The 22,005-nt window shown below is 48.1% G+C and overlaps 1 protein-coding gene across 3 annotated transcripts in view; it reads right to left on the bottom strand.

Moving 5' to 3' along the window:
• The window catches only part of ANKRD17 (ankyrin repeat domain 17), a 74,656-nt gene that overhangs the window by 9,511 nt on the left and 43,140 nt on the right, over positions 1–22,005 (bottom strand). For 2 of the 3 annotated variants that reach the window (XM_071555296.1, XM_071555298.1), the window contains exons 8-27: positions 18,786–19,023; positions 17,732–17,923; positions 17,311–17,420; positions 16,428–16,515; positions 15,748–15,875; positions 15,115–15,258; positions 14,450–14,552; positions 12,186–12,941; positions 7,134–7,282; positions 5,968–6,079; positions 5,665–5,810; positions 4,525–4,667; positions 3,871–4,084; positions 3,360–3,535; positions 2,968–3,130; positions 2,149–2,244; positions 1,807–1,923; positions 1,136–1,307; positions 423–870; positions 180–335 (exon numbers count right to left, since the gene is read on the bottom strand). In XM_071555296.1, coding sequence (XP_071411397.1) covers positions 180–335; positions 423–870; positions 1,136–1,307; positions 1,807–1,923; positions 2,149–2,244; positions 2,968–3,130; positions 3,360–3,535; positions 3,871–4,084; positions 4,525–4,667; positions 5,665–5,810; positions 5,968–6,079; positions 7,134–7,282; positions 12,186–12,941; positions 14,450–14,552; positions 15,115–15,258; positions 15,748–15,875; positions 16,428–16,515; positions 17,311–17,420; positions 17,732–17,923; positions 18,786–19,023 — 3,851 coding nt within the window. The remainder of the gene's footprint in view (positions 1–179; positions 336–422; positions 871–1,135; positions 1,308–1,806; positions 1,924–2,148; positions 2,245–2,967; positions 3,131–3,359; positions 3,536–3,870; positions 4,085–4,524; positions 4,668–5,664; positions 5,811–5,967; positions 6,080–7,133; positions 7,283–12,185; positions 12,942–14,449; positions 14,553–15,114; positions 15,259–15,747; positions 15,876–16,427; positions 16,516–17,310; positions 17,421–17,731; positions 17,924–18,785; positions 19,024–22,005) is intronic. The other variant, XM_071555297.1, reaches the window with a different exon arrangement.

Below are 22,005 nucleotides of genomic sequence, written 5' to 3' on the forward strand. Positions count from 1 at the left end.
CACTAAGTGGGAAACACTTCCAAGGCAAGAAGCTGTGCAAGCTTGGTCAAAACAACCTCCTATTTTCTATGTAGGAGCAACTCTGTGAAATCTCAAACCCACTAAGAAGGTCATTCACTAACTCCAGGGAGGGCTACACAAAGGACATCAACAATGGGAAACAGGGATATTTTGCTTACCTTCTCACAACTTCCTTCCATCCTTCTTCCCTTTTCTGACCACGTTTAGGACTAGCAATGGTTAGCTTTCCATTTGGAGAAGAAAGGGGAGAAGGAGCAGATTTTGTGCAAGTAGACAAGGAATTACTTGTCACTTCATTAATAACTTCAGATAACCTGTGAAAGAAATGAAATGCTGCTATTACGTGGGGAAGAAAAGAAAAAGGGCAACTTGTATTTTGCATGCAGGTCACAGGAACTTACTTGATGGATGACTTGCCAGGAACTGCTTTCCTCTCATCCTTTGGACAAGTGACAAGCACCGACGGTTGCTTTTTGTTGCTCTGAGTGTTAGTGGTGGCTGTGGAGGAATGATTGTCACTTTTGTGGCTGCTGTTGCTATTGCTGCTCTCATCACTACAGCTGGAGATCCTCATGTTGTCACTGTCGCCACTCTCACTGGTGCTGCTGCTCTTGGACTCCCCGTTCACCTTCTCGGGTTGGCTGTAGGAAATGGGGAGCTGATCATCAAATATAATCTGAACGTTCTCAGGGGTTACTTTGTTTTTCCTGTTTTTCCTCTTGGAGCTTGTTGTGGTGATGGTGTTATTCCTCTTCCCATGGGATCCTGCTAGTGTTGTCCAGGTTGCAGATATACCTATGGTGGTGGTGGTGGTAGCACTGGGAGGCTCCATCGGGACCTCGGGATCATCTGACGGAAGAGTAAAAAAAGCAGGAGTAATTTGGCTGCCTTCAGGAACCTTGTGTGGTTCTGCTTTCCAAATCACACCCATCCTATCAAATGACCCACGAGTAACTTCACAAGGCTCCAAACACCACTCAGAACCAGCAGCTATGCAGACATCCATAAAACTACTATGGATGTCATAACATGGAGCCTCTCCCCTTTTTACATCAATTCCCACAGAATTTCATTCTTTTCTTGGAATAAATGCAGTAGCAATTTAACAAATCACCTTCAGCTTTTAACTTCTCTTTCTCCTGAGCAGCTTGGAGTTCAAAATTCTCTTTATTTTTTGCTTCTATTTCTTCTAGCTTTCGCCTTTGTTCTTCTTTTTTCTTCCTCCTCTTCTCCTTTCTTTTCTCTCTTTTGGCAGCCAAAGCCAGTCTCCTGCTTTCTTCCCTCAGCTGCAAGTCAAGCACATGGAACAGCATTACAAGATGTCCCATGCATTCCAAGAAATCCAAATGCTTTCTATTTCCTAGGACACTGAACTTGGATTTTTCTGTGAACTTTCTATTACAGTACTACAATTTCTAGGAAATTTCTGTGTTTTATTTAAGACACAAAACCGGGTTTAGACCTAAAATCCACATGAATATGACTGAAAAATGCCCATCTGTCTTGCACTTGACAAAAACAGTCAGTCAGAAATCCTTCTTTTGGTACAATATTATTCCAGAGGAAATAGTTACATTGGCATTTCCTGATCCAATTCCTCTGAATAATAGCACAGTTCCAAGGTGACCTGAACTAGAAGATGCTCAGCTCTAGACACTCCAGTTATGGCAATTACACAAACCCCTATACTCAACCCCTACCTTTGCCCACCTTATCACCCTGAAGGAACATGACATTGGAATTTTAACCCAGAAGCATTCCCAGCCCCAGTCCCTTCCCACTTGCCTTCTCCAGGTCCAGTTCCTCCAGCAGAATGCTGGCGTTTTTGTTGGCTTCTGCAGCCTGTCTGTCTTTGGCTTGAACAATGGACTCCATACACAGGTGGCACTTCTTCAGCATCTCCTGCAGGGGGGAGCACACGGACCCTCAGCTTCCCAGGGTTTAGATCTATCACCTCAAGCTTACACTTGGGATTTAGGAACCTTTTTTGGCTGTTTTTTCTCAAGAATTCCCGTGGCAGTCATGCTCTGGCTGGAAGCTGGTGGCCAGCAGGCTGAAGAGCAGTCCTACAGGCCCCTGAGGCTGAGGCACAGCACCATTCCCTCCCAGGAGCTCCTGCCCTCTCACCTTGTCAGTAATGGTGGCGATGTATCTCATGCACTCCGAGTCGGACGGGAACTGGTTCACCTCTTTCACCAGGTAACGCACCACCTTGACATGGCCCTGCAAAACAGATGCCAGGGGGGACACTTCCCTCAGAGCAGCTGCCTCTGGTGTGCTGACCAACACTCCAGTCCCAGCACTCCTCGAGGAATATTTATTTTCAACTCCTCGACACGTGATGCTCTCGACACTTTTTCTTCCTCCCCCTTTCTCCCCTCCTGAACTAGTGGGGCACGTTTCTGCACACCTCTGACAGCAGAGAAGGCACTCACTGCAGTACCTGTCATCAGGCTGCCCTTGCTCCAGCTGTCCTTTCACAATTTTCTGCCTTTTTGGGGCAGTTTTCAGATGCCCAGCTCTCACAGCTGCAGGATCCCACGCTGATCTGTGACTTCCCCCGTACTGCAGCACCTCAACCCCACTCCCTGGCCAACAATCATCTCCAGACTCAGATCAGACTAAACTGCACCTTCTATGACCAAAGTCCTCATCCTCTCTTAGACAAGGAACCAATCCAATTTCCTCCAGTTCTACCACACATAAACACCCTGCAAATACCATCCCTAACACACACCAGAACCAGCCTCAGTAAACTGCCCATAAAGCAAACTCCTGCTCAAATGTAACACAGATACATCACACAGGTGACACACACACCTATTTTTAAAGATTCAATGCCAAGTATTACAATGAACTGACACACTTTTAAATAGGTAATTTTTGTGTTCCACTTGTACCAGCTGTGTGGGGATGATGGAGACAAGGCTGAGCCTCAGGCCCTACCTTTCGGAAGGCTGCCATGAGGGGAGTTATCTTCCTGTTGTCAGCTGCATCCACGTCGGCCCCAGCCTGCACCAGCAGCTGCACAACGTCGAGGTGCCCCCCGTTGGCCGCCAGCCACAGCGGAGTGTTGCCCTTCTTGTTGCGCACGTCGATGTGAGCGCCCCTGCAAAGCCAAGCACGCCCTGCAAACCCTGCCTGGGGGAGAGGGAGCCACTCTGACCCCAACAGAGGTTCCTGGCAGTAAATACAAGTTCACAGCAATGCTCACAGACACAGAAACTTTCCCATGTCTGACCCTGGAGGGTATAGTGGGAAATATTACTGCGTATTGGGAAAATTAGTGTCAGTAAGGCCATACCTCTCTTTAAGCTGTTCATTCACAGATACAGTACCTGCTAATGAGGAGCTCACAGAACTTGTAGTGCCCTTTGTCTGCTGCAATGGTTAAAGCTGTATCTCTGGATGAGGGTACTGGGGGAGCGTTGACATCAGCACCTTTGTCCAGCAGGACTCTGCCCACCTCTGCATATCCCCCCGAGGCTGCTTCCATCAATGGGGTGAGGCCAGTCTGGGACAAAAACAACCAGTCAGGAGCTGGGGGGTTCACTTGAGAGCCAGCATTTATTTCAGCTTCCATGGCTTATTATGCTTATAAGCACCTTAAGATGAATAAAGGCTTCAGAACAAACCCATTTTTTGATGAACTGTGTAACCACAAAACTCCTACCCTCAAATGCAGCCATTTTTTTTTCATACAAAATATGGATCAGTTCAGTTACCTGGACTGCAGGACTGAACTAGAGAAGTCAACTTGCACGGAAGGCAAGAAACTCAGGTAACAACAGCCAAGTGCTGACTTACTAGCAGCTCTTTCTGGGGAGCTGTGCAGTGTTTGCTGCTTACCTTGGCTCTGTGCTCCACGTTGGCTTTCCTGTCGAGCAGCAGGCTGACCACCTCAGTTCTCCCTTGGAAACAGGCCAGGGTCAGGGCTGTGTTCCTGTTGGTCTCGATCTGGGCATTGATGTCAGAGCCCATGTCCAGCAACAGCTTGACAGCAGCAGTGTGCCCGTTCATGGCCGCCAGCATCAGCGGGGAAATGCCCAGTTTGCTCCCAGTTCTGAGAGAGAAGGCAAAAAAACCCCAAAACTCTTATTTAAAAGTCATATCATACCTGTGATTATGATTTCCTAGTGAAGGCAGAGTATTATCCAAGACTGAAAAATCTTGGGTAAGATTTTTTGAACCTACTATTGAACCCACAAGAAGTTTTCCCCAGTAGCATGACTTAGGACAAACATTTCTACTTACAGATCCCATGCATGTCACTTTTTAACTGTTTTAAATCTAAGGGCATCTCTTAGGAGGAGCTAAATTGTGTTTGGCACTTTCCTTTGACCTGTGCAGTGCCCACCAGAGCTGTTTTCTACCTCCCAATGGATGCAAAAGCATCACACAGAGAGCAAACAATGCAGGGAAAACCAAGGGGTAACACACACACGTTTTCTTCACATAACTCCCAACTAAACCCACAAGAGAAGGGGTGCAAAGGGAACTTGCCTGGAGTTGATTTCTGCCCCAGCATTCAGCAGAATCTTGATGATGTTCACGTAGCCCCCCGAGGCAGCGAGGCTCAAAGGTGTGTAATCAGAGACATTCCTGTGCTCCTTGTTTGCCCCTCGAGCCAGCAGCAGCTCCACCACCTGCAATGTGTTCACCAAGAACATCTGGTTTGCTCCAGATCCTGCAAATCTATGCAGGACAAATGGTTTTCAAGCCTGAATCTACTGCAGGAAGATGTCAGTGGTAAGAAAGCCATTTCAGGCAGTTGCTTCCCTACACTCCTTGCCTCCATGAGCAGATGAGGGGCAACTCTTTTCCCAAAGCCCCTGGAAAACTTTCTTTAAAAAATCCATTAGCATGCTTCAACCATTCACACCAAACTGCACAACACAGCAAGAAAAAACAGACCTATCTATGATTATTTCAGTGGCCTTTCAAGACTGCTGAGCCCACAGGCTCAGTGTGAGCACAGGGAACAGAGCACTCCTCTTTCTGTCCTCTCCTCTCCTGCACAGCTGTGGCTTGGCACTGCCTAGCAACTCAAAATCCCAACCTACACCCAGGTGAAAAGCCCCTGTGTCATGTCCAGTGCAATGTTCAATTTGCTTCACTTTCAGCTTTACAGCATAAAACGTGGTGAGATTAGACCTGCACAATTCTCCATCAGAATCCCTTCCCATGAAACCACAGGACAAGCACACTGCCCAACTGGGGCAGGAGGGCATCCTCATCTGCTCCCTAAGCCCAGTGTCCTCCCATTTGCTTTCCCAAAACCCATGATGTGGCTCATATATGGAACCCATCTGTGTCTAACTCCTGCTGCTCAACAAGACTCATCCCGTTCCCTTTCAGACCTTCCCCTAATTATGCTGGAAAAGGGCCCCTAATGAGGCACTAATGCCAGGAGGACACCTGCACAGCACCTGTCCAGCTACCAAAGACAGAAAGCAATCTCTGCAGGACATGCTGTAATGCATAAATTGGCAAAGGTGAACCTCTTTGCATGCTTTTTGAGCACACCATCCTGAAACAGGAGTGCTGAATTAAGTAACTGGAACTTTCCTGGAAGGTTGCTTGGCTACACTGACACAATATATAATCCACACACTGCTAATGAAGACTTAAGTTGTACTTCACCTCCTGCCTCCCTCCTGAGCAAGCCAAAGACAGGGGAGTGTCCTTGGTCCTCTCAGACTGCGCTTCAATGTCAGCTCCATTATCCAGCAGGATCTCCACCACGCCCACGTGGCCGGCGGTGGCAGCCAGAATCAGTGGAGTAAACCCTGCAAGGGAAAGGATGGCTGAGGAGTCCCTGCTCACAGCTCAGGTCAGGGGAGTCCAACCAGCAGAAAATCAAGCCCAGAGGCTTCCCATCAGGACTGGGTTCACTGGGGCTGTGTTCAGTGTGAGGGGCTGGAGAGGCAGCGAGGGGACACGCACCTTTCTTGTCCCTGTGCTCGATGTTGGCTCCTCTCTCCAGCAGGGTCTGCACCAGCTCCTCGTGGCCCCCAGCACAGGCCAGTGTCAGTGCTGTGTCGTGGTTACTCTCAGTCTGCAACAGGCACCACACACACTACATAAACACCTGCTTGGTCAAGGACAGCCCTTGCTCTACTGCACATCAGCCCAAAGAATGTAAAATTCTGTAAGCTAAAGATGCATTTGTTGATTCCTGTAAAACTGTCTTCTGTGTGCAAGTTCCTAACAGGATTCTGCCTCTCAAGTCAGCTCTGCTGGGAGATTTAAGAAGAAATCCCAACAAGAACAGATCCTTCAGGAACTGAGCTCTCACCTGTGCCCTGCTAACCAGATTAACTTCTTTACCACTGCTTGACTGTGCCCTTTAGATGGTTTAATGAAGGGAAGAATTCTATCTTTAATTCTTAACACTCTGGTTCAACCAAAGGCTCGGCCACAGCAGAAACCAAGCCAAGTGGCACAGGCAGCTGAGGTCCCCAGGACTGGCTTTCCAGAGGTTTCTCTCCCTTTCTCCACAACAACCCCATGCCTTTGCTCCACTGCAGGCTGCCCAACCCTCAGCCCCATCATCCAGAGTGCAGAGCTCTGCACACCTGTATGCCATGCATGCTTTCTGGGGATGGCCAGCTGGCACTAAAGCAACACAAAATTGCCCTTTTATTGATTATCTGCTCTGCAAAAAAGCCCTTTCTTTAGTAGAAATAAGAGCTTGAATTATTTCCTCTTATTTAAATAAAAAAATCACAGAAAGTATTAGTTTCAAGACTTAGACACGTCTGCACTTGCTGGCCAACAACTTGAAGCACCTCCAGAAATATCAGTGTGCAGCTGAGGTTTTAGGGCTTATTTCTGTCTTAGAGTATGAGGCCAGAAACAGGTTTCATTTGTCAGTAGACAGCTTTGCTGTTTCTCATAATCCTGACAACAAAGGAGTAAGAAATACAAGTGCTCAGTCATTCAGAGAGCTTCTCTTCTGCCCAGGGGAGCTCACGGCAAAGTGGGCTGTCTGGGCCCCCCAGAAGCAGCCAGGCAGCCCCCAGGGCAGTGTGCAGGGGAGCTGTTCAGCTCTGCTGCACCCCTGAGGGAGCAGAGCCCCCAGCTGCTGGCTCAGAGGGCAGCAGGCTCACCTGGGCATCGATATCTATGGCAGGGTAGATGGGCAGCATGGCTGAAGGAGAGATGATGGGGCTCGGCGTCGGCGTCTGAGGTTGGGACACTGAGGCTGCAATGCTGTGGGTAGGAGTGTTGGACATTGCAGATGCTCTTCCACTCACTGCTGTTGGACAGAAGAACCACACTTAGTCAAAGCAAAACACCTCCCAAGCCTGAGGTGACAGTAAGGGGGCAGTGGGGTGAACTCCCACTGACAGAGCCCCCTGAAAACTGTGTTTTCCACAAATATATATATTATAGTCCACAAATGGAACCCACTCTTTGAACATTTAACTCTCTGAACTATGAAAAAGGTTTACTGTATTCAATCAAAGGAAGAGTTCAGTATCAGCTTGACCTGTTTTCTAGAAGCCAATCACAAGAAAAAAATAACAATATTTTTTTTTAACCCAAAGATCTCTCCTACAACAACTCAGCCACTACTGGGACCAGAGTTCCATACCTTCACAAGCAGGGCTGGCAGAACAAGTCCAATCAACAGGTATTGACACAATTTTTCTCAGAACAGTTACATGTTGTCATATAAAGGTCTGTCCAACCTTCATCCCCCACCCCCATAAACAAGGAAAAAGCAAGAGGGTGAGGATGCTCACATGGCAGAAGTGGCTGGAACCAGAGAGGGGGAAGCTTCAGAACAGCCAGTTTGCAGAGACTTTGGCCAAGGTGTTAGGTAAGCAAAGGTAACACCACTTACAGTGACAACAGTGTGTGGACATGACACAGAGAGCACCGACTGCCACACTGCCCCAAATCCATCCCACACACAGGAGTTCCCAAGCACAGAGCAAACCTGAACAACCTTTGGGGAAAAACTCCCATTTTCCTCAGAAGAACTCAATGTTTTTCTCCCTGTCCTTTCTCCAGGTGTTTCTCAGGTGTGCCAGCAAAGGAGCAGATGGAGCACTGCTCACTTCTGCCCAGCTGACAAAAGCACCTTCAACTGCAAAACGAGACAAAGCCTTCCAAGAGATGCCCCACAACCTGTATCCCAGTATTCCCAGTGGTGTGCTCTCACCTCTGCAAGGCACCTATGCTTTACCCTCACCAATAATTTAATTTCTGGACTTCCTACCACAATCCCAGCAAAGCAGCTAACAAATGTCACTGCAAGAAACAAAGAACTCCAAACTCCTCATGCCAAAAGTACCATTAACCTTTTATTATTTAAGACTAAATCAGATTTCAGGATTTAAACTCCCTTGATCTTTATGTTGGAGTGTCTTTTGAAAACTTATCTCACCTTATCAATCACACTGGTACAGATTACAAGAGACTTACAGAACCTCTGCCAAAATATTCTGCTGTAAAGTCAAAAATAGCACACCTGTTTCAAACAGTTGCTAAGAATTCCTGTTCCTGTCCCAGTATGGGGACTGAGGAACATCTACTATGTCACAAGAGACACTATTACAGTTCTTAGACTTAAAAAAAAAGTTAGTTAAGGTCTTAATTCAGGTAAAGTCTATTTCTCACATTTGCAGTGAAGAAGCAAAAGCCCAAACCCACCTTCCCCCCCAAAAACCCCAAAGAGACAGACATTCCTTCAGCAATAATTCATAACTACAGTTTCTATCCCTACAGGAAATGTCACTAGCACACAACACTTGTTTTTATGGGTAATGATTTGAATATATTTTTTCAACATCACCTGTGCAGAGTTCCAACTTATAATGACCATGCCAAGGGCAATGAGCAGAATCTTTATGATGCCCAAACTCAACTATTCCAAGTTTTCACTAAGCCAAAAGATTTCCCCAGCATTCTTGAGCACTGGGAAGAGTAGCCAGCTAGCCTGATTATCAAAGCTAAACACACTGAGGGTCAGTGTTCACTTTTCCCTCTATTCCTCCCTCACTGCACTGCTGGCAGAGCTGCACTCAGAGCCTGTTCCTCCCCACAAACACATCCCTGCTTCCTGCCTGGGCTAACCCAGGCTCCAAAGCCAGGTCACCTGCAGGTGTTTCAGACCAGCAGCCTTGTGCTTGCTGACTTTGGGAGCAGAGCTGCTCTTTACCTGCATTTCTTTCTGGGCACATCTCATCTGTCTCTTAATTTAAATGAAAAAGGACACCCCACAGCAGGTCCCTCCTGCCCTTCAGGAGAGGCATTTGTCTCACACCTTTATAATCCCCTTTCCTCCTCCTGTGGACCATCCCATGTCTCCCTGTGCTGACTGACCGTGGGCACAGTGCTGTCCTTATGCACTCACTCCTCACCTCCTGGAATGCCAGCAGGAGATGGGAAAAGCTGTTCCACATTACACTGCAACAGGCCAAGCTGAGGAACTGAATAAAAACCTACCAGACACGTCCTGGACACCTCAGCTTGTCCCAGGTGGTTTCCAGGCAGCTCTCCAGGCCTGCCCCCCCAGCTCCTGCTGTGCCTGCCATGCCCGTGCTCTCCCTGGTGCCACACAGGCTGCAATCCCCCCCGAGCACTGGAGAAGCACAGCAGGGATCAATCACACCAACGTTCTCCGCTCCAGGGCCAGCCCAGCACGGCTCCTGTGCCCCGGGGGTCCCACGCCAAGAGCAGCCTGGTTGGTGGCTGTTATTCCATGTGCCAGGAGCCCTGTGGGGCCAGTCCCACACACAGCCAGCCCCTGCTCCTGCCCCAGGTGCCACACAGCCTCCCATTTTCCAGCTCTGCAGCTGGAAGGACCCACAGTCAGCACACACTCTTGGCCATGTATTTAGACAGTTGCACTTGGAACTGACTCATCCCACCAGGAAGCTCACAGGAATTCATCTCAGCAAGTGCTTCAAGATTCCTCAAGTTCTTTGTGAGGCTCTGGGCCTGGACAGAACCCTTCCAAAGGTTTCTACTTGGAAAAAAGTTCACTATTAAAAACAGGGCTGCTTTTTTATTTCTCTCTCTTTACTGTACCACTCAACAGATGGAATCTTTTCATAATGCAAGACTTACATAATACTAAAAATACTTCTTTTTACAAGCCTTGCAGCAAGCAAAGAACTTGTCCAACACCTGAAGCTCAGGAGTAAACCTTTGCTTGTCCTCAGTTCCAGCAGGATTGGAAAGGAGCCCAAAGACAAAAATGAAGGATTATTCACTACTTACTCATTGCTTGCAACTAATTAGGCACAGAGATGCACACTAAATTAAGTTTGCACAGTCAAGGTGAAGCTTTGTTTCTGTAACTGGTGCTGTAAGCACAGCTCTGCCATGGAGCTCAACTCAAGGCATCTCAGAAACAGGAATTTCAATCCATGGAATACCCTAGAACTTTCTAAGAAAGCCACACACAGAGCTGCCAATGGAATATTTAGTGCCTGTTTCAATGTTCTCTGTTACACTGAGCCCATTCCAGCTCCACACTCAATTCTGACGAGTGTGTTCAGGCTGGCACTGAGGTTCTGGCCTCAGGTCTGTCTGTTCTCACCAACACCCCTAAGCCCAGCCCCTTCCCATGTGAGCACACAGGTCACTGACAGAGGGGCTGAGCCCTCAAACACTCCCTCCAATCCCCACTGCAAACCCTGCCAGGGCAGAAGGCACACACAGGAATCTGGGTGCATGGCAGGTGACCTGAACTCACACCTTCTCACCATGCTACATGTAGTTAAACACATGGCCCATGTCCTGACTCCAGGTTTAAGTTGTATTTAACCACAACTGAAGAGCATTGCAAAGATTCTTTCTAAGCTACCAGGAACTGTAATTACTCCAACTGTAGAATTGCTATTGTCTTCTATCCCAGCATCTTCAGGGGAGAGAAACCTACACCACCAGAGCATGATAAATGTAGTTTTATCTACCTTTTCATGCATCCACTTATTTTTAGTCACTTTGAGTCTACGTCCAGGCTTCAACTCTAACACAAGATTTCCAGAAAAGAATCTCTGCAGCTGCTCTAAGTTTCTGTCACCTGTAGTGAGGCTTTGCCTGGACACCAGGTGCCTCTCATTAGGTGCCTAATTTAAAAAGTGTCCTTCCAAGTATTCCAGACAACCCCCACCTGGCAGTTTAAGCATTTACCATACCTTCCATCCACTCTGCACCATCACACTCCAGCTCTCATGGTATAGACAGGACCAGGTCTGGGTTGACACCTTCCTGGAGACCTGGCACACACCTCTCTCCCTTCCTAACACGTCCTGCCAAGCACACTTGTTCAAATAGCATTTGGAAAAACAGAAGTGCAGCAGCTTAACCAAGAGCACCTCAGTACACTCTCATCATTTTCCAGGGCCATGTCCTACCAGCTCACCTGTGCTCAGCTCAGGAGTCACACCGAGTATTTCAGCCCCCACTTTGTGTGGAAAGGGGATTAAGGGCAGCTGGAGGTGTGAATTAAAGCAACACTAACATCCCCCATAAAAAACCTGCTTCATTCTTTTATTTTACTAGTCAAGGCCTTAAAAGCACTGATGCCACTGGGTAAAGAGTTCTTGGAAGTGACAACGAGCCTTTGGTCAGGCTAAACAACTTTCTTGCTGGCAAAGCAGCCATTTTTATGAGTAGGTGTTTTTACAAGTCATGGGATTATCATCTTTTTTCCCAAACACGAGTAAAAACCTTCTCTAGGTAGACAATTTAAGGCCAGCTAGAGCAGCTCTAATTCAGAAGATAAGCTCCTCACACATTCTAGGCCTGATGTGGTGCTGCAGTTGATCACAGCCTTCTCCAAGCCAGCTCTCAGCCAGCCCAAAGCACTACCCAGTACTGTCATGGTGCTGTTTCTGAGCTACAGTCAGACCAAAACACAACTGTCTGTACCTGGCATAGCCCCCCCAAGTTATGCTGAGCTCAAAGTGCCACCTCCACCAAACCAACCTGGCCAACTGGCACCAGTTAGCTCACTCCTGCAGCCTGGAAAGTTAAAGCTGGTTGTCCCAGCTTCTCAAGACAGGGACCAGAGGGCGAGTGGTACTTGCTGTAGAGCTCGTGGGAATACATAAACACACACACACACACATATAAAGAGGTGGACATACCCTCAGCTGGTCAAGCAAATATTATACCTGCTGGTAACAGTGCAAACCCACCTGCCATGATGTCATCCAGCGTGTCATTGAGCGTCTGAGCAGGGCTGGCTACCATTAACCCTTGCTGTGTTTCTGTCAGTATTCCTTGCCCCAGCCCTGCTAGTTGTGCTTGGCCCAGCACTGGCTGTCCAACTATAACACCTTGCAGTTCTGTAAGATTTGCGATGGACCCTGGAGGTAAGGACCCTGCTGCCAGAGGCAGAGCTTGTGGCATGGCCAGAGGCTGAATTGGTGCAAAGCCCGTCTGCGCAGCAGCTTGCTGGGGGTCATCTTTGAGCAAGATGGGGTCCACTTGCTGCAATCGTGCATAGTCTCCCTCTGAGAGTTGTTCTCCTACCCCAATGGGAGTCAGCAGTCCCAGATGCTGGCAAGACTGTTGCTGCTGCTGCTGCTGGAGCTGAATTCTTTGCGCTTTTACCTCTAGATATTGCTTTTTTAGCTGCTGCTGAGTTTTCAGCTGTAACTCTCGCTCCACTTTCTGCAGTTCCTCCAAAATCTTTTGTTTCTTCTGAATTTGTTCCTCTCTCGTTTTGTTCAGCTCCTCAATCTTCTCTTTGGTGAGCTGGTCAGCGTGTGCCAATTCCAGGGACTGCAGCTGAGCGTTCTTCTCTATGGCTTCTTTTATCCTCTGCTCCAGCTCTGTCAACTTGCCCTGAGCCTCTTCTACAATGCTCTCTGGAGACTGATTGGTGATGTAACCCTGTACATCCTGGTTGTTTGCTGGCAAATGACTGCTGGACTTTTGTTTAGAAGCAGCTGTGTGAAAAAGAAACCCCCTCAGAACCAATGGCAGTGCATAGGAATGGCATCGTCATTACAGAGCTACTGCGGGGCCGAGGCACGGCTGAGGCACAGCACCCACCGGCGCCCTCCAGCAACACCTGCCAACCAGTGTGCCCCCAGCAGCCAGACTGGAGTGTAACGGGGCAGGGCACACTCCTGCACACACAGCCCAGCTAGCCCTGTGCTAGGGGGACAGGTCTGCTCCAACAATCGTGCTGCCTTCGCCAAGGGAAGCGATTGTCTCGAGCCGCTGCGACCGAGGGCTGCTCCCAGAACACTGGCAGCAAAAAGCAAGGGGGTGCTGCCTCTGTACTTGGTGTCCTGGTCTGGCACGGAGTTAGGGCAGCAACATGTGCTTACAGCCCCCAGAGCACAGCCCAGGGGGTGCAGAAACACCTCGGGGACTGGGCTAGGCCAGCGGTTCTGCGACTGACTCGGTACATTTTAGGAAGCGCTACCCCTTCTAGGACTAGGAATCCTTTTGCTCCAGGTATCCAGCTTTGCTCAGGTGACAAACAGCGCCAGAACCCGGGAGAGTCATTTAGATTTAGCAGGACCTAACAGGGGGTGCTTAACCACTACACTTTATCCAAAGCAGACATGATTTTGCCTGTGCCAAACTCAGCTCTCTGCCCAAGCAAGGCAAATATTGCAGCCCTCCTGCAAGAACGAGCGATGGACTAATCCAACTGGTCTCTTATGCAGAAGTCCCCAGTGACACAGCTGACATGACATGCTCTGCCATACCAGGTGGAGAGGCAACAACCGGCTAACGTGAAGGGCGAAAGGCAAATCAAAGCTCAGGATCTGAGGCAGTGGAGGTGCCTGGCTTCTTCCAGCCATCCTTGCTGTATCTCCAGAACAATACAAGTGCACACACAGGATTAATTTTAGGACATGCACGCCTGTATTTGCTACTGCTGATCCTTGACAATTGGGCTTGGAAGAGAATTCTTAAGTACAGAAAGTGTTAAGTGTCAAAATGGCAATAGCAAAATAGCAAATTCAGGCCTAGCAGGACCTGAGCCACATCAGACTAAAGGTTTTATAGCACAAGAAATTCCGCCTTCAATCCAATTAGTCAGACCCACTCCAAGACCACTATCCTAAGGAAACACGAGTTATCAAATCAACTACAATATGGAGATTAACAGGACTTTTGCACCTTCCATTATCCAATTTCTACAGGCTTCTGGGTGACATTTTGCATTAGTCCAGTACGTCAGACTAATGGAGATTTTAACATATTTACTTAGGCAGATTTCTTGACGCTTTGTGATTACAGGGTTAGATGACTGACACTTGGTGGATAAGCAAATCCTTTAAAAAAAGTTTTAAAAAAAGAAAAAAGAATCAAAATTGCAGTTTCCTTGACTGAATCCATAAACACTCTTCATAGGAACTACTCTGCTACAAGTGCAAGCCTGTCCCCTGTGCCTCGGAAGGACGTGCAGAAGGTGAGGTGCAGAACTGGGACTGACCTTTGTTTCTGATGGGAAGGGTGGTGGCGACATTGGCAGGGGGCTTGTCGGGCTCCTGCGGTGGGACGACCATGGGCAGCGCCTGCACCGGCACTCGCGGAGCCTGCAACGGCCAACACGTTACTCTCCTCATACCCTATGCTAGTCACAACTCAGCACAAGGTCAACAAACCTGCTAGAAAAGCAGACTGTAATGGTCACTAGGAACACCTAATATGGTTTGTAATACGTAGAGTTCAATAATGAACAGTTGGAGATCACTGGATTTTGATATACTTGGCATTTTTAAGGTCAAAATGAGTTGCCAAACTGTACTCAGCATGGCACAGTGATGTAAAGCAAACACAGGCCACAACAGGCCACAGATCAGATTCTGAGAGCCTCATAAAGCATTTAATTAACCTCATTAAACTTTGCACTTGCCTGTTTTCCCTCCGCAGTGTTTTTCCTAATAGTACTTAGAGAGCAGGAAGAATGATGAAAGAACTACATGATAATGCTCACAAGTCTTCCCCATTTTCCCTACAACTCAAAGTACTTTTCAGTCTGTTCACCTACAGTTCATGAAATGACACGACTGACTCTTCTCTCATCTTTAATCTCTTGAGCAAGTTGCAAAAAGAACAGCAAGAAAGCCCCAGAGACCACCAGCCCTGGGATCTTACCCTGTTGAGATCATGGGATGGTGGGGTCAGCTGAGTGGCATCGGGTGGAGGAGCAGAAAGCAAGTTGTTTGGGTAATCTAGGAGGTAACAAACCACACTGGTGTGACCACCTTTGGCTGCCTCAATCAGCATAGTGGATCCATCCTGGAGAGGGAGAGATCACAGAGTTAGGAAAGAGCTTCACCAGAACAACACTGACATCAGCAGAACAACACTGCAGCATTCTGGGAGACACAGCTCAGTACCTACTACCTGCTTTCTGCTTTAGTAAATATTCACTCCACCTCAGCAAGTTCACATCTAAACCTAAGGCCTCAATGAATTATTTTTAAAAGGATCAGTACTTTGAAAAATTTTCCTTCCTCTTCCACAATTATGACCTTGCAACTGGAAATGAACCTTTACAGTCCTGGTGATACCTGCACTCCTCCTAACCCTTACTTCTATAAATATATTCATGAGCACAACACCTGCTTGTGGAAACAGCAGCTCTTGCATCTTATTTCCATTTAAATCATGACGTGTTGCATCAGTCACAGAGAATACAAAAGGAGAGAATTCACTTGGGAACCCTTAGTTTTAAGAGTGATGATAAATTATCCAAGAGGAAAAGGAGGGAGCTGAGGGACAGACCTTGAGTCTGTGTGTGGGATCAGCACCATGAGCCAGCAGTAACTCCACAACTGCCAAGTGTCCCCCAGCACAGGCCAGGGACAGCACTGTGTGGTCGTTGTTAGCAGTGGTCCTGTTCACATTTGCTCCTGCAGAAACACAGGGGACAGGATCAGTTAAACAAGACTCCAACAGGTCTGTCAAAACAACCCCACAGAAAGCAACAGAGAATTTAACTACTCTGCAATCTACACAGGCAAAGTTCCATCTTGCTGGCTCTGTCCTGCTTCACACAGGGTAGAGACAACAAAAATCCATCAGAACCAGCTCAAGAGAGAGAAAATAAGAATTCTGGGCTCTGTATTAAACATCAACCAAGTTATTCAAAACCTACAGGTGCCTGAAGTTACAACTCCTGAAGACAGTGCTCCAAGGCTGCACCAGAGGCACAGAGGCCCCAGGAACCCCCAGTACTGCTGCTTTTACTAGAAATTAAACACTGGAATACACTGGGTTTACTACCAGTTGCAGCCCCACTAATCTCTGCAGAAACCAGAGGTGATCATTACATGTGTCATGTGAGAATCCATGACTTTCCTGAGTTAAGACAGCTGAAACAAATCCAAAGAAGTTACACCAGTTCTACCATGTTCTTAACTGGGAGTATTTCTCAGGAAAACCCAAACCTTTCCAACTCTTACCTTTGCTAATCAGGAACTGAACAGTGCAAACGTGGCCTGCCCTGGCAGCTTTCATGAGAGGGGTTCTTCCACCTTCTGATTCATGCTCCTGGAGCAGATAAAAAAAGGCTTCAAAATCCCAAGTACCACGTGAGAGGAGGCCAGGTGGCCCCTGGGCTTTCTGAATGGAAAGGTCTTAGCATGGAACATGGTTCTTTAGAGTTTCACAAGCTCAGATGGAAATATTCAGCTGGCATTTGAACTGAGTGAGGGCATCTTGAAGGCAGGTGACTCATCTACCACCTGTCTCTGTACAGGTGGGAGACTCCTGCACAAGAAGCACTCAGGCAAATGGTGAGGATTTTAGTTAAACAGGATGTCTTCTGCCATGCTTAACTTCACTTTGGTGTACAAGCCTACTGAGAAATATAAATCAATCCACCTCCACCATCTTAATCCTGTTACAGCACACCAAACAGATCACATCCAAACAGAACTGGCTGCTGCACAAGGAATGGAACAAACTTGCAGGTACAAGGACCAACCCAGAATCAGCTCAACAATTCAAAGCTGAACACCACGACAAAGGAATGAACTCCTCTATTTTCCTGTCCAGGCAGCCCTGAATGGCTTGGAAATGCTTTAGACATCAATCACCAGAGTAACTGGTCACGTAACTGACCTCAGTACTTCCAGGTAATTAAACAGCCTAAAATACATTAGAGAACCACCACCAATTCTCAGTCAGGGAGAAGAAAAGGTTAAAAGATAATTGAATACAACTCCAGCAATTAACAGCAAACATGTAAACTTTCAGCAATGAACACAAACCCAAAAATTAACAAATTATCCGACACTAATAGTTTTATTTCCTAATGAGATTTTTAAGGAGGCAGTGACTTACCAGATCTGCACCTGCCTGCAGTAAGACATCTGCTACATCAGTGTGTCCGTTCTCACAGGCGTATGTCAGTGCTGTGTCACCCGTGGCCGTCGTCGCGTGCACGTTTGCCCCTGAAAACAGTGGCAAAGCCACATCAGCCTGATGAATTCATTACAGCAAATATGCAAGTCTGCATATGGAGCTGCCCCCCTCCAACCCAACTGGTAACTTGGTCATAAAGAAATAAACTCTAAGTCCAGTTCCAAGCAAGTTTACATCAACTCAATCTTCAGAAATTAGAGTCCAATCAGTAGATTATTTAGGGCTCCACAGACCTTTGCAGTCAACTTCAAGAGGCAGTGAATGAAAACATGATGAATATCAGATGTACTTTTCTCTTAGACTAAGTCTTCACAAAACTGTTAACAAAATGACTCCATACCTGCAGCTAATAAATATTTAACCAGCTCCAAGTGCCCCTCTTGAGCAGCCTCCATCAAAGGTGTGGAACAGCCAAGCTCTATGTCAGCTCCTGCTTTAATGAGAAAATCTGCCACTTCCAAGAACCCTCCGCAGCAAGCCAGAGTTAAGGCGGTTTCTTGCGTCTCCTCTGTCTGAGCATTGATGTTTGCTCCTTAAAACAACAAAAAACACCCAGTTAGAACAAGATGTGAAGATTAGGGCTCATTTCTGTCCTGTTTTGTTTAGGGGGGTTAGTAGTTGTTTAGTGATTGAATGAAAGAATCAGAGTTGGGAAGGCAGAAAGATGGTTTCAGATTCACTGGTTGGTAGTAGCTGTTTTGTGATTGAATGAAAGAATCAGAGTTGGGAAGGCAAAAAGATGGTTTGAGATTCATTGGTTGGTAGTAGCTGTTTTGTGATTGAATGAAAGAATCAGAGTTGGGAAGGCAAAAAGATGGTTTGAGATTCATTGGTTGGTAGTAGCTGTTTTGTGATTGAATGAAAGAATCAGAGTTGGGAAGGCAAAAAGATGGTTTGAGATTCATTGGTTGGTAGTAGCTGTTTTGTGATTGAATGAAAGAATCAGAGTTGGGAAGGCAAAAAGATGGTTTGAGATTCATTGGTTGGTAGTAGTTGTTTTGTGATTGAATGAAAGAATCAGAGTTGAAGGGTTGAAAGATGGTTTGAGAGTCATTGGTTGGTAGTAGCTGTTTTGTGATTGAATGAAAGAATCAGAGTTGGAGGGCTGAAAGATGGTTTGAGATTCATTGGTTGTAGGGTGAAGGGAACAAGAGTATAGGGAACAGTGCTGAAACAAGGATTAGAGGAATTCCCAGAAGTGATGGGCAAAGAAGCTTAAGCTCATGGGCAGTTTCAGGAGGTGGTTTCTGTGGTGTGAGTGGTTTTATTCGAAGGCGGGTTATTCGATCAGCAGCCAAACCACATCCTGGTGCACGAGGCACCCCAGGAACTCAGTGCTGTCCCCCAGACCCACACTGGTGGATTCCAGCCCGCGCGAGGCCCCCAGGAGTTACCTTGGCCGAGCAGCAGTGCCACCATCTCCTCGTGGCCCTCCCGGGCCGCCTCCATGAGCGGGGTGTAGCCCTCGTCGTTGACCTCCTCCAGGTTGGCGCCGCGCTCGATCAGCAGCGCCGCCAGCTCCACGTGCCCCCCGCAGGCCGCCAGCGTCAGCGGCGACTCGAACGAGTCCGCGGGCATGTTCACCTGGGCACCGCTGTCCAGCAGCAGCCGCGCCACCTCCACGTGCCCGTCCTGCCAACCCAACAGACAGGTCAGGGGCTGGCCACGGGAACAGCTGCTGCTCTCCACAGCTCGGGCACACACTCAAACGCCCGCAGCACAGAGAGAGCAAGGAGTGAGCAACAGGAGTCCAAAAATGTAAGTCAACTTGCTTAACAGTTTTCCTGTTCTCCCTAAGTATTTGGATAAAGGTTAAAGACCTCCGATTAAAAAGGTATTTGGATAAAAGCTAAAGATCTCCAGCCAGACAGGGCTCCCCTACCAGCCAGACAGGGCTCCCCTACCAGCCAGACAGGGCTCCCCTACCAGCCAGACAGGGCTCCCCTACCAGCCAGACAGGGCTCCCCTACCAGCCAGACAGGGCTCCCCTACCAGCCAGACAGGGCTCCCCTACCAGCCAGACAGGGCTCCCCTACCAGCCAGACAGGGCTCCCCTACCAGCCAGACAGGGCTCCCCTACCAGCCAGACAGGGCTCCCCTACCAGCCAGACAGGGCTCCCCTACCAGCCAGACAGGGCTCCCCTACCAGCCAGACAGGGCTCCCCTACCAGCCAGACAGGGCTCTCCTGTCAAACAGGCACCTGAAGAAACCTTGAGCAGGTTTTACTGAATATAAACTGCTTTTCTCCACAGCTTTGTCACAGACTCAAACTCCCTCAGCAGACACAGAAAGCAAGGAGTGAGCACGAGTCCAAAAATGTAATTAAACTTGCTTAACAGTTCTCCTATTTTCCCTGAGTATTTTGGATAAAGGCTGAAAACCTCCTATTAAACAGGGCTCTCCTGCCAGGCAGGGCTCCCCTACCAGGCAGGGCTCTCCTATCAGACAGGCACCTGAGGAAACCTTGAGCAGGTTTTACTAGATATGGTTCAATTTAAAACTGAAGTGCCACAAGCCTCATAGCTAAACTGCCTGTCAGTGGTACAAGTAACAAGGTGGACAACTTCTTCAGACTCAGGTTCAAGTGTTTGGGATCAACTTGCCTGGGGAGACCAAGTCCAGAGTAAAGTCCAGAAAGCTGAGAGGGAGCTCACCACTATTTCAGAGGCTGGCCTCTTCCCCAAGAACAATGCTGCTGCTTCTCTCCTTTCTTAGGAGGCAGCCATGCACACTGACCTGCCCTGCCTCTTGGCTCCTGCAAAACTATTCCACTGCTCAGTTTAACAGCAGTGTCAGGACTTCACTTTCTCCCTCCAAGAGAAAAGCCAAACCCAAAACATTTGCCAGGAGTTCCTCACACATCCCAGGAGCCACCAGAGCCACAGCCTTCCCTTGGCAGGATCCTGGCAGGATATCCATGACCATGCTGTCAAACTTGTTCTACCAAAAGGGACCTCCTAAGTTTGCTTTCTTCCCTTAGAAATGTTTGAGCCCAGGATCTCTGTCATGTTTTCAGGATGCCACAAGCTCAGGAACTCTGTGCAGTGGCTCCTCAGCTCCGTGTTTACACTGTGACACATCCAACTGCTACTCCACGCTGCTTCTCTTCAGATAGAAGCAGAGACCGGCCTGGTCCCGTGCTCCAAAACCAGCAGAAACCCTCCAAGCTGCTTTTCCCCCTGAGGAGATGGCCATCAGCCCAACCTGGAGTGCCCATAACCTGACACAGGGCACGGGGAGGGCTGCAGAGAACTAAGAGCTGCTCGTCAGGAACACAAGGCTATCCCAAGGCTGCCTCTGAAGGAGGGAAGCACACCCTGATCTCAGATTAACTCCCACGAGGCAGCAAATCGCAGCCACGCTGTCCTCACCACGCTGCAAACCACAACTCCAAAAGCTCTTTTCCAGACAAAATACCAAACTGCATCTGACATTTTTCCACTTCATTTTCCCAAGTGTTTTATACCTCCTTCTGATATTCAGGGAGCAAAGCACGATTTCCTCTTGGAAAAATATCTAGGACATTAACTAGGACATATTCACCTTTTACATGAAATGACAGTCCTATTTTAGGGAAAAACTCCAAGACTCCATAAAGAATCTCTCCGGAGGGAAATGCAGAGACGGCGCCTCAGCCATCAGGCTCTGGCAAAGCAGCTCAGTGTCCACCCCCCCCAGGAGCAGGGTGGCACACAGCAGCACCAAGGCTGGCTTCAAAGCTTCCCACGTGGGCCAGGCAGCCTGCAGGGGAGCTCATGGTGCTCCACCACGCACGGGAATGGGATCCCTGCCCTCATAAACCCTGCAACGGGGTGGGGCTGTTCAGCTCTGCTACCACAGCCAGGGAAAGCCTCCCAGCTGCTGAGGGATCAGAGACAGGCACTGAGTGACCTGCACAAGAGCACCAGCTGTATTTTAAAGACAAAGCTCTGGGGGCATCAATCCTTCAGTGAGAGGAAACACAAACTAGACCAACCTGCTTTAGGCTCCCATAAGGCAAGTGCCATTGCCCAACACCTCATTTGCATTAAATCAATATTAGCTGCTGCCTATAAAAAACTCTCTTCCTGAACGCCTTGTAGGACAAGGTTTAAACCCTCCCTTGCTGTGCCACAGATAAACAGCTCTGGAACACAAAGCCAAGTTCAGTGCTGTTCCAGAGAAGGAAGTTTGCTTGTGCTATTGAACAGCAGTAACTGTTTCTGCATAAAAACCATGCTGAGATGGAAGTCCCTGCTCTGCTTCATTTCACACAGCAAGCATTTTAAACACTGCTGGAGAAAGCTGCCTCCTCTCTGCAGCAGAGCTGAAGGTATGAGGCTCTCAGCTGTCTGCCAGCTCTGAGCAGCAGTGTGGAAATGCCTCCCTGGGAACAGCTTCCTGCAGAAATCAGAGAACCATTTTTTCCTACTGCTCAGTAGTTCTTAACAAAAATTAGGTCTCAACATTTTTGTGAGTCCAATGGCCTTTTTTCAGTCTGTTGGTGGAGGTCAAAGGGAGGAAAAGGGTGGCAAGAAAAGGAAGGCTTCAGCCATAGCTCCACCAAAAAGATGTCCTGATGAGAAGGCGACAGAAGCATCAAACAAGGTACATTTATCCTCACCTGCCAGGGA

The sequence above is a fragment of the Pithys albifrons genome, chromosome 5 (genome assembly GCF_047495875.1).
Source record: "Pithys albifrons albifrons isolate INPA30051 chromosome 5, PitAlb_v1, whole genome shotgun sequence".
Lineage (NCBI taxonomy): Eukaryota > Metazoa > Chordata > Aves > Passeriformes > Thamnophilidae > Pithys > Pithys albifrons.